Genomic DNA, 16,900 nt, shown 5'->3' on the forward strand with positions numbered 1-16,900 from the left:
TGAGAATGAACATGCTGTATTTGCAACAAGTAAATAATATAGTCAATGGCTCCCTATTCTTTCTCACTTGGGCAGGGTGGAGGACGATTGCATATTTCTAGGAATAACACAATTTCTCAGTTTGGTCTTTGATGAGTTTATTTTAGCTCAGTGTAGATTATGGGTCCTTCAGTTGCCAAACATGTTGCAGTCATTGTCTCTAGAATAAATTCATTGCCTAGAAAACAGCCTTCCATGTTGACAACAAGTTGAAAGCACCTACTTCCTCAAGATAGCTTAACTAGTAATTATAAAACCCTGCAAGATGCCCCAGCACCACCTTGATTTGAATGACTTATTAGTCCTTTTTTTTAACCTATTAGCTTTTACTCAATCATTATTCACTCTTTTTTTCCCCTGAAATATGTGTGTCATTCAAAGAAAATGGACATTGGTTGCTCATGGAACTGTAGAAATATTAAAATGAGAAAAACTTCAGATGTCTAATGGCACAGTCAGCTCATTTTTTTACTTTATTTTTATTGTTGACACTATGACAGATGTTCCCACCTCCACCCTCCTTTGCCCACCTTCATCCAGTCCCCTCTCCACCTCCCTCTGTTGTTCGTCTATGTGTTATGCATATATGTTCTTTGACTAATCCCTTCACCTTCTTTCATCTAGTCCTCCCCTCCCCCACCTCTCTGACACTGTCCAGCTGTTCCATGTATCCATGCTTGTGTTTCTATTTTGTTGGTCAGTTTATTTTGTTCATTAGATTCCACATGTAAGTGAGATCATATGGTATTTGTCTTTCTCTGACTGACTGGCTTATTTCACTTAGCATAATAATCTCCAAATCCATCCATGCTGTTGTGAAATGTAAGATTTCCTTCTTTTTTATGGCCATGTAGTATTCCACACAAGCATCTCATTTTAGAGATGAGAAAACAGACAGTCAGAGACATTACATGACTTGACATGTTCTCATACTTATTTACACACATTTACATAGGTGTCTATAATATCTGAAACCTCCTTCAATAGCTTATTTTGAATATTGATTCAATACTGAAAATTTGACTTTGCAACTTATACCTGGTGTGTATATCCAATAAACAGAAATTTCCTCTTCCTTTCCTTTATTTTTAGCTATTGTTTTCTAAATTTTCTTCAGTTCACATTTAGTGTATTAATCTACTTACTTACACACATACAAGGTATTGACCAAACACTTTTATTTGCATGTATATTATGACAGCCATGATAGGATTCCTTTGATTTTTATAATCAACTATCTCCCTGGTTACTATGCATCCGCACCTAACTTTGACCACAATTTTTTTTGCTTTATTTAATATTCGTAGTAATTAATTTTAGCAAAGCAAAAATTTATTGGGCGGTTAATTAATTTAACTGAGGTTATTTAACCAGTAACTTATCTAGAATTGTCAGAATAATCTATTAACATCATCTAGAAAATGTATTTTACTTAACCACAAATAAAGTAGGACTTTACTTATCTAAAACAAATAAAATAGCATTATAGTCAGATAATCTCTGACAACTTCTAGCTAATTGCTTGACCTAGCTAATCTTGAGTATCAGTTTCCTCCTCTGTCAAATGATATCTATACTTGAAATATTTGTCTCATATTTCTATAAATATTGAATGATAACTGTATAAAAATGCTTTATTAACTTATAATCTGCCTGACTATAAACCTACAAAGCATGGTTATATATTCATTTCTACATTCCCAGCTCTTGGCTCAGGGCCTGGCCCATGGGAAATGCTCAATAATTATTTGTAAAATGGAATTGAAATGAACTCTATAGTATCATACATTTGAGAGATAATAATGTTCTTTTTCTACGTAGTCTTGGGCCAGATGACAGCAAAAAGCTACCGCAGGGCTCCTTTCAGCTCTCTAACAATTTCTAAAACAATAAAAATACAGTGTTTCCTATTTCCCAAATTCAGGAAATTTGAGGAGTTCTGTTTAAGGTGTTGCTGCAATGCATTAGAAAATAGCATATTCTGCTGGTTGGTGTGCTGGTCAAAAGACTCTGATTTTGATGTTGGCTCAGTCAATGATTTACTAAATAAATTCAAAGGATCTGCTCTGCTCTCTTGTTCTCCATTTCCTCATCTATTCCCATCTACTCCCAATAATAACAATAATAATGGTAAATTGCCCCAGTGCCAAAATCTGAGATAACTCTTTCCTGGCATTATCATCCCTTCAAAAAAAAATTTATTAATGTCAGAGAGGAAGGCAGAGGGAGAGAGAAACAGCAATGATGAGAGAGAATCACTGATTGGCTACTTCCTGCATGCCTGGAATCAAACCTGGAACCCTCTAGTCCACATGCCAATATTCTATCCACTGAGCCAAACTGGCTAGGGCTATCATCCCTTTTAATTCTCCTGTCAATTCCATGGATTTGGTGGAATTTTTATGCCCTTTTTATACAGAAGGAAACTGAAACATAGAGATATGCTAGGACTACTCAGCCAGTTAGCTTCCAACCCAAGTCTGTCTGATTCAACCCCCTAAATAAAAAAATCCAGGGACTCCCTCAGCCTGCTGCAGTCACCATCAACACTCCCCCAGACATATATTGGAGGCAAAGAGAAAAGTTAACATGAATGTAATCAAAGAATAATAAATAGTAACATGAATGGCAATAATTACCACCTTTAGATGTATTATCGCCATTAATTAATTATAATAATCTTATGAGGAAACCATTGCTATTATTGCCATTTTAAATTTGGGGGAACTGAGGCTTTTCAGCGTCAATCAATTTAGCAAAGGTTATTTAACCATGAAGTTACATAACTAAAATATCATTTAGTTGATATCCTAAAGCCAATGATTGTAATTAAAGCACCAAGTTATAATCCAAAGTTTTATAAATAGGAAAAATAATCTTGACGATAGGATGCTCTTGTATTAGTAAAAAAAATTATTTTCATAACTATAGTTCCGTTAAAACTTTTTTTAAAAAACTCTAAAGATATGTGAGATGACAGCAGTGAAAGGGAGCAAAGCCTTCTGAAAGATGGCCACTTGCAAGCAGCAAAATACTGGTCTGTGACCTGGCCTATATCCACATAGTCTACCTAGGCAACACACAATAGAAAGTTGAGACTTTGCCAAAAGAGTCATCTCTCAGATTCGTGTGGGCAGCCTGGGTCATGAAGGCAACAGGGTGTCATATGTAAAAGACAATTTGAAGGGTGTCAAAAAGTATTTCCACTTCCACCAGCTCTTGCCTTTTGCAGATATGACATCCTATGTACCTACCAGGCAAACAACCACTGAGAATCATTTCAAACCTTTTAAATAAACCAACTAGTTTAAATCCTGCCTCCATCATTTACTAACAACGTGAGCTTGAACAGGTTGCTCTACACCTTAACTTCCCAATTTGTAAAATGAGAATAATAACAGTCTCCTTTATAGGGATGATTTTAGGATTGAATGAATTAATACACGTAAATCACATGTGACAGTTCATAGCATCCAATAAATGCTAGATGTGATTGTTTTATCTGTCCGTTTATCTTTATCCCTCTAGAATATCCTTTGCAAACTAAAGATTCTCTTAATAAGTGTCAAATGACATGTGCACATGATTATTCATTCAGTATTATGAACAACTGGAAAAATCTAAATAATATAACTTAATTTCATAAATTATAGTATTTTAACATGGAATGCTAACCAGCTACAATAAAGTTATGAAACATATTACGACATGAAAATATGGCTAAAATATGGATTGAAATAAATAAAAATATGCAGAACTGTTATATTATACTACCATTGATTGAAGGAAAAAGGAGAGGGTGATGTAACTTAATATTTATACCTAATATTTGTACCTAATATTTTTATATATGCATAAAAGTTCTCTGGCAACTAATAAGCTAAAAGTTAAAAAGTGGCTTCTCGTTGGAAAGTGGGTACTGGGCAGATGGAGGATAAGGATGGGAGAATGGTTCATTCTGTATTTTTTGTTTCTTAAATATTTTAAACCAAATATCTCTCTTGATTAAACAATTGTTTTATTAAACTTTATTTTATATCAACAGCATTGTTATTTCTTTATCATCAGCATTTTGTGCATGTAAAAAGGGACCCTGAAAAGTTTTAGCTGAAGAAAACTGAAAGAAAAATATCAAGAGAAGAGGTGTTAAGAAGCAGTTGTCAAAAAACATACTTCATCCTTTTTTAAAAGTTAGTAGGCTCACCTAAATTTTGGATGATATTCTCTCCTTCTGTGATCCACCTCTCTGGTTTGATGGCTTGGATTGCCCATAGCCCTAGATTTCTGTAAAGGGGAAGATGTGTTTTTCTCAACTGCAGATTGTATAGTATAGTTTATTGCTTGAGTGGCAGAAATTGGTCCTTCTAAACTTCCAGACCTTTCAAATCTTCTGGCAAGATCAGTTAAAATATGGGATGTGCATATTGCCTTGATGGGCCAGCCTGTACTCTGTTGGCTTCTCACAGAACTCAGAATCCAAAAAATAGAAGACAGCGAAGAAAAACTTTGATGACTCACAACACAACACAATGTCTAATAAGACTCACAAGCTTTATTTCTGCTAGAAAAAAAAAGGGAAAACATTCTTTTTTTTTTCCCAAAAATTTTAAACAATTACTTGGCTTTATCTGATTGAGACCACTCTGGGTTGGAGAGTAGACTCTTCACAACCATACTACATTCCCAAATTCTCATTCAATTATAAAGTCCCTCTGAACAATTCCAGGAACATCTGGTTCATTAGAACCATACACCCCAAAGCACAAACAACTGACTCACCAAAAATAACTGGCTCATGTTAGAATGAAGAAAATACAGTGGGGCCTTGACTTACGAGTTTAATTCGTTCTGAGACCAAGCTCGTTAACTCAAATTACTCTGTCAACGCAAAGCAAAAAATCTGCTGAGAGACAGCTGGTATCTCAAAAAACTCGTTAGTCAGGACACTCGTAAGTCAAGGCCCCACTTTAATCTAAAAATATCAACTTGCATAGCCATTCAAATTATTGCTGCTTTTTATTTTAAAAATGTCACTGCAGGTAATTCTGCACTAACTTCCTCCTTTTTCTCTCATCCCAAACTCAGAAATTCCCAGCAAAGTTATGAGCTATTTTCCAAATGAAGCCTTAAGGAGATTTTGCAAGCACATGTATGGAACCTAAGGAGTTTGCATGAAAGGAAGGAGAAATAAATTAAATAAATAATATCTAATAAATAACTCAGACAACATTCATTATCTACAGACTTAAATGCCATAAAATTCCAGCTTCAAGGATAGATCCCCCACTACCTCTTTCGAAGATAAGTGCCAATACAGACTCAAAACACATAGGGTGGCTTTGGATGCATTCAAGTGGATTTACCAACCAAGCGTGTAAAATCCAGCAGGGTTGATGTTGCAAGCAAAAATGGAAAGAAAATAACTTAGACTGCAAGGAGATAATAAATAAGAGGGTAAAAAAGGCAAGACACACAGGTAGTTTGGCAGGTTTTAGGGGATGGCTAAGCTGTAGAAAATGACATACTAGTCTACCTTACCACTTTTATTCTTTGGCCCTAATTGTTTACCATGCACCCTAAGCATATCCTCTCTGGCAGAAAAAGAATGTGATCTGCTTTTGGTTTATTTTAAATAATTTCCCCTGCAGATTGACCAAGACAGTAACATTTCTCAGATCACATTTCTCTAAAAAAAGATACATTTGACAAAATAGTGCTGATATAAAGGAAAAAGGAGTTATACGAAGAAAAATAAACATCCTGTGAATTGGGATAAACTGTGCAGACATAGATTGGTGAAAGCATTCCCTGACCTTGGATTTAATGTCTGCATCTTTAAGTCTGATTACTCTAAATGTTATCTACAATATGTAATAATATATATTTTAGAAGTGAGGAAGAGGTAACAATTAGTGGGGAGGAGACACAGAATTATATATATGTTGGGAAAATTCAAGTTTGGTCAATAAATTGATTGGTGCTTGTGCTTCTAGAAAATATGATATTGGTGTGGACAGACGTCAGTGATTTTAAACATGTTTTCTTTAACAAAACAAACAAACAAACAAACAAAACTCATTGTGCCAAAAAAAAAAAAATCTAGTGGTTTCCCTATGGGCAGTTGTGGGCTAGAGAGAGTCTGAGAACTATTATATAGCTATAGTTAGTATAGCCAATAGCCAATTTATTGCTCTTGAATGTGACCTGTGTTGTTTGCTCATTCCAATAACAGGACCTGAGCTTCATCAGAATTTCCAGAGCCCTCTGGTTATGGATGCCATGAAATGGTCTAGATGACTTTTCTAAGTCCCATTTGTCATAGGAATCTGAGGTTTCAATGACTCGATTGCCCTATCTCTACTACTAATAAAAGTGCTTTTGAAATGTTATCAAGAATCAAGGAAGTTATGTTCAGCTTTCAACCCAACAAGAATATGCTTTGTTATTCACGGTGACAACCAACTTAGAATTTTAGCCTCTGGAGGCTATTTCTAGATGCAAAGAAGCCCAATCATTAAGTCCCCGAGAGTCATGCACCTGGTGCTCCTTTGGCAACTCCGTTTGATCATTGACATATAGTGTCCATTTCCTACCATTCCTCTGTCCTTTCAGTTTCAATAAGTTTATAAAAGTAGTCACCAAAGTTAAAGAATTTCAGAACTGCAAAGGACTTTAGAAGTCATCTAGACTTAGAATAATTTTCTGATTTTACCAGTAAGTAAAAAGAGTCCAGAAATGGAAAATTAATTGGCATAGATCATTCAATAAGTTATTGGCCCCACCAGAATAGGACCTAGGGCTTCTGTTCTATTTCCACATGATTGTAAACAATAAAATAATTTTCTTGAGGACCCTAAATAAAGAAATCAATACATTTTGAGAAGTTGATGAGAATAGAGAGTGACAGATGTAGGAGGGCCTAAGTGGACTGGCACTAATGTATTTGATATATATATCTAAAGGGTTCCTTTAAGGTCATTGAATCTTCAGCTCAACCGTTTGAATTATAGATAACATCTCCACATCACCCTCTGAAATTCTGATCTTACTGTTCTACTCAGTGAAGATTGTATTGAGTTGAGCCCCAATGCCATGGTGGGGGTAGGAGTCATAGGACACATCTATGGGAATATCATAGCGAAGGGTACCAGCCTGAAAGGGAGTTGCATGCACATGCCCTGAGCTGAGATTTGCAGAGGGATAATGTGGCATGAAGCTGTAGGATTTATCCAGATCAGGAGAGCCATCTTGCTTCAAGGAGAAGTTCCCACTGATACTCAGGGGTGGAGTGAGTGGGCCTTCATAAGGTGGTGTACTGCAGTCAGGTGGATGACTCCCAAAGGATGATTCTCCCAAACTCTTGAACACTGGGGGTTTGAGATTAATAAGATGTGTTTCCATATGGCCATAAGGAGGGCTGGGGAGCCCGGGAGACTGGTAGTTGAAGTTGTGGACAGAAATGGCAGAGTCACAAACAGGAGATTTCTCTTCATGCTTCTCCAGGAGAACAGACTGAGGACCCAATTGGAGGCATCCAGCCACCAGATTGCTTGTGGGCTGAGAGAGCCCTTTACAGAGCATCTCCACAAAACTCTTCCCTTCAGGTGTTTGGCCAGTTTCCAGGACCTCAGACAAAGCCCAAATATAGTTCCTAGCCAGTCTAAGAGTTTCTATCTTGGAGAGCTTTTGGGTCTTAGAGTAACATGGCATGACTCTCCTCAGGTTGTCCAAGGCATCATTCAGGCCATGCATCCGGGTCCGTTCTCTAGCATTGGCCTTGACTCTTCGAGCCTTGAACCTCTCCAGGCGAGCTTTTGTCATCTTCTTTTTCTTGGGACCTCTTCTCTTAGGCTTCTCCCCATCCTCTTCCTCCTCTTCTTCTTCCTCAATACTGTCATGCTCTTCAGCTAAGCTTCCAAGCATCCCATAAGCAGCTGGTCTTCTCTCCTCCTCCTTCATCTCATTCTGAGAACCCAGACCTTTGTCCATCCAAGATGGTGTATTGACCAACTCTATCATCTCCTTGGGTTTCACATAAGTCTTTGCCATTTCTAGATTCTGGAAAAGAAAACAGGAAAGTTTAGTGCCTCTGAATATTTTATTTGATTTAAAACTAAACATGTTTTTATACCTTGGATATAAAGTACACTATTTGTATTGGGATTCAACTTACAATTATCTAGTCCCATGTCCTTGATTCTAAATAACTAATATAAGACTCAAATAAATGCCCAGGACACTCATTTCCCTGTGGCATACTATAAGAAAATAAACTATAGAAAAAGGAAATTGACTTGATTATTTATTATAGTGTCAATGTCTAAGTCTTTTTATTCTCAGGATTTTTATCTCGTGGATATTTTATGCAAAAATAACTGGTAAACCAATCAAAGAATATTTTTTCTTCCCAGAATTCAGCTCATAAAGGGAAATAGAAACAGTAGGCATGTAAATTATTGTCCAGATAGAGAAACTTCTGTAAGTGAAAAAGGATGCTAAAGTAATTATAAGTATTTAATGTGTACATAATAATTATAATTATTGCAAAATTGTAAAAGCATATCAAACAATAAAGTAAGCAAACTGTTGCATATTTACACCATAAAATGAATGAAAAACTATAGTGAGAGTATTCAGACTACTTTGTATGAATATATAATATTCACATATCCTCTATTTAGAGATATAACACATACCTCTAACATGTAACATCCCAATATCTCCTCTGACTCTGCCAGCTGTTCTTTCAAACATCTCCTAGGAGAGAATCATGCCACAACTGGCTAGTATGCCACATGACCATGTAATAGTTCTCTCATCATCACCAGAAGAGCATTTTGTTTTTCAGCAAGCATGTTATGGTCCATCTAGTATTAGTGGTATTAGAGGTGTTAGTGACATGGTGTAGAAGGATCAGGAAAATTTGCCAATATGCTAAAGTGAGAACTCTTCCCATTGCACATGCATCTCACGCCATCAGAAAAGGATATTGCAGCAGCTAGAATTACAAACCAGAGGTCTACCAAACCTATTTAAGATTATTTTAATGCAACCACTATAATAATACTTCATTAAAAATGAAAAATCTAGAACAAATGCTAAACTTAACAGAACATAGTTACTGACAACGTGAGGAGTGTATCAGACAAACACAGAAATAGCCTGACTGCTTTAATTCACTTAACAGACACGTCTTAATCAGAATTTTCTATGAAAAATTTACAAATTAAAAACATTTGTAAACCAGAAAATACTGGTGGTTTAGTAAATATTTTACATTCAATTCTGGAAAAACTCTGAATTATTTTGAGATTTGTTGAGCAATTTCTGGGTGTATAATTTACCAAATAGAAGTATCTGATAAGCTCCATTGGGTCACCCCAGTTTACCAGCCAGTCTTTGAAATATTAAACTCTGAATCACCTCCATATATCAGAAAGAGGAGAGCATAATAAATGTTTTTTTTTATCTTTGAAGCTTGAGCCTCAAATCAATGAATGCAGGGATTAGTACATAGCTTTTAAAAATATAAATATATGATTTGATTTGTTTCTGGTAATCTGAGCTTGTTTTCCTTGTAACCTCATTTACCTCCTATAAATAATTAATGTCACTGCATAGCAAAAACAGCCTAGGTTTCATGTTAATCAGCACGGAAATCATGTCAGCTTGACTTACTCACTTAATAAGGCTTTCTGAGTAAGCAGCTTTATTGAAAACACACATTGGAACCTATTGGTCAACTGGCTGCCCAGGCCAAGGAAGAAAATCCCACTTTTAATATGGATAATAGAGCTTGTGTGCTGAGCTGCACTTCTAACTCGGGCATCGACCCAGAGAGAGGATGAAGGATCTAATTAACTTTCTGTTAAAGAAACACAGACCTTTCAATGGCAGGTGCACTCTGAGGTCAGTGAGGCAGGAGTGGGCTTGGGAAACCTAATGTTCCACATGTAATTATAATTACATTTGCATAGCCTTTCAGCAAACCTTTGAGAGAAATAGGGATTATTATGCTCATTTTATAGTCAACGTCACTGTGGTCAGGTAGATTCAGTGATAGCAATGCAAAGACATAGAGCTGGTAGAGTTGGACATAGAACCAGTTCTGATTCCAAAACCTAGGTTTTATGCTTTTGTTTCTCTCTTTTTCCACCACAACTACAGGAAGAAAGAAAGGGACTTTGACTTCAGATGTGGATCAGTAGAGCTAAGTCACCAGGAAATAGCCATCAACCAACCAGAGGCTAATTTTAGGTGTTCTCTACAGTGCCTTTCAGCTCCCATATTCCAGGATTCCTTCCTCTTCCAAAATTTTTCCTTGCTGCTTTCATCCATTTATTCCCCCTCCTTCTCTTACTCTTGGCTTCCTTTTTCTCTTCCTTCTCTTTGTCTCATGTCTTCTTCATCATTGCCATTACCACTGAGACACGCATGGAGAAGTGAGAAGGAAGGAAGAGAAGAAAGATGCAAGAGAGGAGAGTCTATTGAATTGCCCCTGAAACCGACCCCCTCCTCGCCTCTGTGTTTGACCTTTGTTATCATCCTCACCTCCCTGCCTCCGTACTCTAGCCAAATTCTGCCAATCCTCATCTCCATCAAGTAGTGGAGCCGGGAGAACATAGGGGACTACCTCTTTCCTTTAACCATAATTTGACGGTTTCTGTAAGAGTCAAAGAGCTGCTCTCAAGTCAGATTGTCAGTAGGTATAACAGAAAAGAACCAACTGACTTTGGCTAAACAATTAAAAGGGCAACCAAGTTTCATCTTTGTTCTCTTACTAACCATGGGACAGATATAGGTGACTCCAGTTTAACTTTATCTTTTCCCAAAAGTACTGGTCCATTAGCTCTAAGAGAACCCCCCTGTGTACATAGTGCAGTTTCAAAAGCATGGAAGCTGGAAAAGCACAGACTCTAGTCCCAGCTCTTCTAATTCCTGGTTATTGATCTCAAACACATTGTATAAGCTCTGATCTAGAATCTATTCCCTCTTTGATAAAATAAGGATAAGATATATTTTGCATGATTCTTGATAACAAATAAAAATATGAAAAGAATTTTGTAAACTTTAAATGCTATAAAAATATTATCGTTATATTTATCTTGTGCTTATTCTTGGGCTTTCTGTTCTAATCCACTCACATATATCTGCTTATTCAAAAATAAAAATGGTTTCTCAGAGGTGAATAGGAAAAGCAGATTGTATTAACTACTGTGCTTCTTCTGATAGGCTCAAAAGATTATCTGACAACAGTCCAATACCCTACCCTTATACCCAATGTGACTAGATGGTACCGCTTCTGGAGTCAGATGACCTGAGTTCAAATTTCAGCTTAATTACCTAGTAGATATGTGACTCATAACCTCTTTATGCTTCAGTCTCCTCTTTAAAATGAGAATAATAATAGTCCTACCTTATGGGGTTATTATGAGCATAAAATGAGCTATTATATGTAAAGACTTTGAATAGTGCCAGTCATCATAAATGCCATGTGTTAGCTATCATTTTTCCTAAAGTTCACCATGAGTTTTTCTGGCCAAATAAACAAAAATTGGTATAATTATGATCTGTGCTTAATTTGATTATATGGCAACGAAATTTCACTTCACCTCAACTCCCACTTCAAAATAGTCCCTGATATTCAAACTCCTAGTGAAACTAAGTACCAGGGCTCCTATTCTGTTTCAAGGGGTTGTATCAGCTGCCTCTGCTGGATTGGCTACAACTCTCCCACCACATTCAAGGAAGTAAGCTTTTTTTTCATTCTGTTTATAATTGGGAGGCAGCAGTTGGCCGGATATTCCTACTCAGTCACGTGAATTTTCAAGTTCATGAAGTTTCTGGTGGAATACAGACACCCATTGGCGCTGGTACATTTTTCATTTTGTCTTTGATTAAACAATAACGGGGATATGACTTTCCTACCAGAATCAATGACAGGACTCTGAAGAGAAAAGTGAAGTGTCTCTCAAATAAAAGTGAAAGCCAAGACTCCTCAAAGATTACATTTTTTTTCCTTTGACCTTTTCCACCTAAATACCTTTAATGCATCAAAAGATAAGTAGGGGTGGGGTAGGGGACAAATATCTAGTTTTAGGTTTAAGAGTTGAAAATGTGTGTGATGCAGTTCTGAGTTTTGATCAAGAAAACCAATTAGGTTTTTTCCAGAACTGGTACCTAATTTTACTATGATGGTTAGTTTGTTAATGAACCAAGTCAGAGGTGTATTAAAAGAAGCATGAGCACTGACCGGGTGGCTCAGTTGGCTGGAGCATCATCCCGTACACCAAAAGGTTGCAAGTTTGATTCCTGGACAGCGCCCATACCTGGGTTTCCCATTCAATCCCTGGTCAGGTCTCTCTCTCTCTCTCTCTCTCTCTCTCTCTCTCTCCAAATCAATAAAAGGATATCCTCAGGTGAGTATTTTAAAAAGAAGCATGAAATAGAATAATATTTTTATCTGTCATATCTCATTTAAAAGCTTTGGTGAAAAGTAAGGAGATAATGAAAGCACAAGTACTTTGTAAAGTTATTGTGCAAATGTAAGGGTTGGCAATTGTTTTACAGGAGTTATATGGAAAAACCTATAGCACTATTTCACAACTATTGTGATATACCACTTTACATTTTCATAATTCCTAGAAAATAAATTAGCTTTCAAAATATACATGAAGGAGATTCCAGTATGACAAAAATCAGTGAATACTAACTCTGGAGGCAGAATACAGGCTCCCTGACCCCCAAGCACATTCTGATCCTAAAAAGTCCATTTTAGCCTTTGATCTTGAAATTTAGATTTTCTTACATATTTACACAATATAACAAAAATTTCCCTTTTCTTTGGGATTCTTCCATGAAATTTTAGGTTTAGCCAATTTTCTCATACTCAAAATTTTCTCCTACTGTTTTTCATTTTTTAACCAGTTCTAACAAAATGTTTGCTTAGCCAATGATTGTAACTACCCAATACTTTCATTACTGGGGGCTGAGGTCATTCATACATTACTATTGTGTGGAGCTGTCCTGGAGTTTGCCCTACACTTTTGCTAACTTTTATTTGCTGTGGAGAAGTTTCAATGGGTGAATAAGTGGGTAAGGAGTGCTTGCTTGTGTGTCTATGGTGATTAGACAATGTCTTTCCTCTTAAAGGCTGATTGTACTCTCTCCACCTCCTGGTCCGATGACTACATCCTAAATACAACAGGAATGGGAATATTCAGCCCAATTTCTAAGGAATCTAAGGACCAGACAAAGTGCCTTGCTGAGTGTTTGCGCTGAAAAGGCAGAATGGAGACCAGGGTGCTCACAAGTTGCAGCACCTGAAAACAGCTAGTGGGCTGTCCTGTGCTCTTCCTGTACAATCTTTCATACTCTTGATAAATACCTGGATACACACACACACACACACACACACACACACACACACACACGTGCATGCATATGTGCATACACACACACACACACACACACACACACACACACACACTTCTTTTCCAGCATAGCCATGTCATACTTCAGTTTTCATAGCCTTAGATCCTAATGGTGAACTTTGCAAACAGAAGTTAGGCAATCCTTCAGTTTCCCCTCCATGTTCTTCAGCATTTCATTTCTGATCCCTCTGTCAAAAAATGAGGGAGGCAATTTACATTTATTAGAACTTTTCTGAGTACATATTTGGAGTGAGCGAATGATATGTGAGAGGGGATAGTGGCTTGGAGAAGACAGAAATAGATATGCACAATCTTTCCCTTCTGATTCCCCATCTGAAAGAGCTGAGGGAAAGGAAGTTTCCCTGCCTCGATTCCAATTAAGGATTTTTAGCAGACCAAATGGAGGTTACGGTGAGAATATCCTCATGGCTTTCCCACATCTTTTCTCACCCCATATTCTGTTTTCTTCCCCCCTCTTCTCCCCCCTCCACTCCTTTCAGAGCTCTAAAATGCTGTGAGCAGGGGGGAAGATTGGGGCAGTTCTTTAAACCTACTTGCTGAGCCACCTGGAAAAAGCAAGTAAACTTTTTTGGACATCTTTTCCTAAATTTATAAAACGGGAGGGGGATGACAGGAGTGGGGGTGGATGATTTGCAATCTCTGCTGTAAAAAAAATTATTGAGAGTATCTGAGTTTCACTTTGGGTGACAGGTACTATGGGAATTAGTGAAATTGCTAAAATTGTAATATCTGTTCCTAAGTGTTCTGACTCTCTCTGTTTCTCTATTCAAGTTTCCTAAATTCCACTCTCTCCTCACTTAGTCCAGAAGAGACTTACCTTACCTCAGCTGCTCTTCTAGGCCCGCAAAACATCCCACAGAAACTTCAGGAGTCCCCTCCCACCCCAGCTGCTGGCTCACCTTTGGCAGTCGCAGTGCCTGGCCTGAACTCTGTGAATCTGTGCCCTGGAGGAGACTCAGAGAAGCCACGTTTCCCTGACAGTCCAGGTCACAGGAGAAGGAGGTGCTTTTATCGATCCATGTTAAACCCGGACACTGCCTCTTGGGAGTGCCACCAGGTCTGGTTTCTCTGGCTGCTAATTGTGTTACTCCTTCCTTGGAGTTCTTGGGGCTGATGCTCCCGCTGCAGCAGGTTTAGTCGGTCTTCAGTACCTCCTCTCCCTGGTCAGTTCCCGGACTGGAGCTTTCAGGACCACAGCCCCTGGGCAGCTCCTGCGCTCTGGCCGCAGTCTCCCAGTGACAACAGTTTTGATTGCTTTCCCAGCTGACCCGGGAGGGGGATTGTGCCCGCGGTCTAACTCCTCCCCTTGCCCAGCGAAAGACACACCTACTGTCAAGGACTCCTCTGGCTAGGTCCGGAGGAGCTGTTTGTGTGTTCGTTTGTTTAAATGGGGATAGAGGTTGGTAGAAGAGGAATATGGGAGGAGAGTTGCTGAAGTTGAGGTAAAAAAAAAAAAAAAAAGAGGACTGGAAATCTTTGTGGTTAAAAAGGTAAGAAATGGGAAGGGCGCAATGTGGGCAGAATGGGGAAAGGGAATTGGAGAGAGACTTGGAGAGAGAGAGCTAAGAAGAGTGAATAAAAAATCTGGCCCACGTCTGAAGAGTGCAGAAGTGAGAAAGATGCATGCCCAGAACACAGCATCATGGGCTTACACGTGTGGATCCATGTCTTTGGATATAAAACTTTAGAATTCTAAAAGTAGAAGAAAGAAGTAACTCCCTCTCCCTTCGTTTCAACATGTCAAACTCCTCCCATTTAAAACCCTTTTATTTTATTCAGTGAATATAGACAAAGCCATATCTATATTCATTGTGCTCATCTTTCAACTTTTCTGTTTGTTTAAAATTAATAAAAACAAAAGGCGACCAAATGAAATCTTTCATTTTAAGAATGCTTAGCTGCTTGAATTACAAACTGGCATCCACTATTGCTTTTCAAAAATATATCATTAAGCATTCAGGTAGAAAAAGCCCTCCTAAGTGATAATGAAGTTGAAATAAAAGAGGAGTCACATCATCCCTAAAATTCCTGCCATATTATGAAGTAAGGTTGTGTTGCTAGAAGAGAAAAAGGAAAATTACATCTGGGAAGGTTTAAAGAAAGTACATGGATATGCTTATGAGAGAGAGCTTGTTTTAGAGATTGCCAAATCGAACTACTAGCTTATGTAAAACTTGACCAAGATCAAACAAATCGTTGTGAGTTCATTTTTAGAAGTAAAGGATTTTGTTCTCTTCGAGTGATTCCAAGAAGAAAGGAAAGCGTTCTTGGATTATGCAATTGGCTGAATGATCTTTAGTAATTTACTCCCAGCATCAGTTTTCACATCCATAAAATTACCTGATCACTTAAGTTTTTCCAGCAGTTGTGAGATAGAATTCTGAGTCCAAAACTCAAACTCTTTTTGAAATTGGCTTGAAAGGAATTCCCCAGGCTTTTTGGGAAGTCACTTGTTCAACCAGTGTAACTGGCATATATGCCTAATAGAGATGAAAAGTTGCAAATATGCCTTTTGTGTAAGGAAAGGTACGGAAGGTTAAAACAAACAAAAAGTAGTTTTACTGCCGATAAAGCTAAAAGAAATACCTTAGGTTTGAAATACTTAATTTTTAAAAAAATTCTGATATAGGTGTCATACGAATCTTTTTCTTCACAGAAGACAACGTGAAAAATAACAGTTTTTTTTCAATTTTCATGGGAAGATACTCATCTTCAGCAAATCTTTAAGTTCTTACAAAAAAAATATTTCCTATCCAGGAAATATACTCTCATCAAAAGAAACTTTATGTTCAGAGTAATTAAGAGACACAAGCTAGGAATGGTGGATTTCTGAAAACCAAATTAGAATTCACTCTTCAGCCAGAGGAAATTTACTTGTGGAGTAATCGATATTTGGGATAGAGCTGCATTGAGCACATATAGAATGGATTGATCCCCTGCTCTGTGTCTTCAAAGCCACCTCCATTGATATTTGGCAGTTAATGATGCTGGTGCTGTTGGTCTCCTGCCTGTGAAATGTTCAGAGGGCCGGAAGGAGTAGTGGATTAGCAGAAAGGTGAACATATTGGGACAAAGATAAGGGTAAGGACAGAACATTCTGTGGGGCTCCTTGCCTTCTCTGACAGATGTAAGGGACTGGACACAATAGGATTAGCTCTCAAAACATGTCCAACTGTGTGTATGTGTGTGTGCCTGCGCGTGCAGCCTTGGGAGGGAGCTGAGGAGGGCACTGAATTTTCTTGACAAGCTGCCTTTCAGGGAGGGAGGGATGGAGCCTATTTCATCAGAGTCTCCGTCATGACAGCTCCTAGTTGGCTATTCAACTCGAAGAGCAGGAAGAGGCCGGAGGCATGTGTGCAGTCAGCAGAGGAAAGGGGGCGGAGACTGAATGCAAGGCATTTGCATTC

General features: G+C 37.9%; 1 protein-coding gene across 1 annotated transcript; it reads right to left on the bottom strand.

The window, feature by feature from the left end:
* Positions 1-4,941: 4,941 nt before the first annotated feature.
* NEUROD4 (neuronal differentiation 4) lies at positions 4,942-14,709 on the bottom strand. The gene is made up of 2 exons (XM_005864013.2): positions 14,393-14,709; positions 4,942-8,097 (listed from the first exon to the last, which is right to left on the bottom strand). The coding sequence occupies exon 2, from the start codon at positions 8,086-8,088 to the stop codon at positions 7,093-7,095; it is 996 nt and encodes a 331-aa protein (XP_005864075.1). The 5' UTR covers positions 8,089-8,097; positions 14,393-14,709; the 3' UTR covers positions 4,942-7,092.
* Positions 14,710-16,900: the final 2,191 nt, after the last annotated feature.

Source organism: Myotis brandtii, unplaced genomic scaffold (genome assembly GCF_000412655.1).
Source record: "Myotis brandtii unplaced genomic scaffold, ASM41265v1 scaffold1841, whole genome shotgun sequence".
Taxonomy (NCBI): Eukaryota; Metazoa; Chordata; class Mammalia; order Chiroptera; family Vespertilionidae; genus Myotis; species Myotis brandtii.

Coding starts and splice junctions, on each gene's coding strand:
- NEUROD4 (XM_005864013.2), bottom strand. CDS start 8,088: ATGGCAAAGACTTATGTGAAACCCAAGGAGATGATAGAGTTGGTCAAT.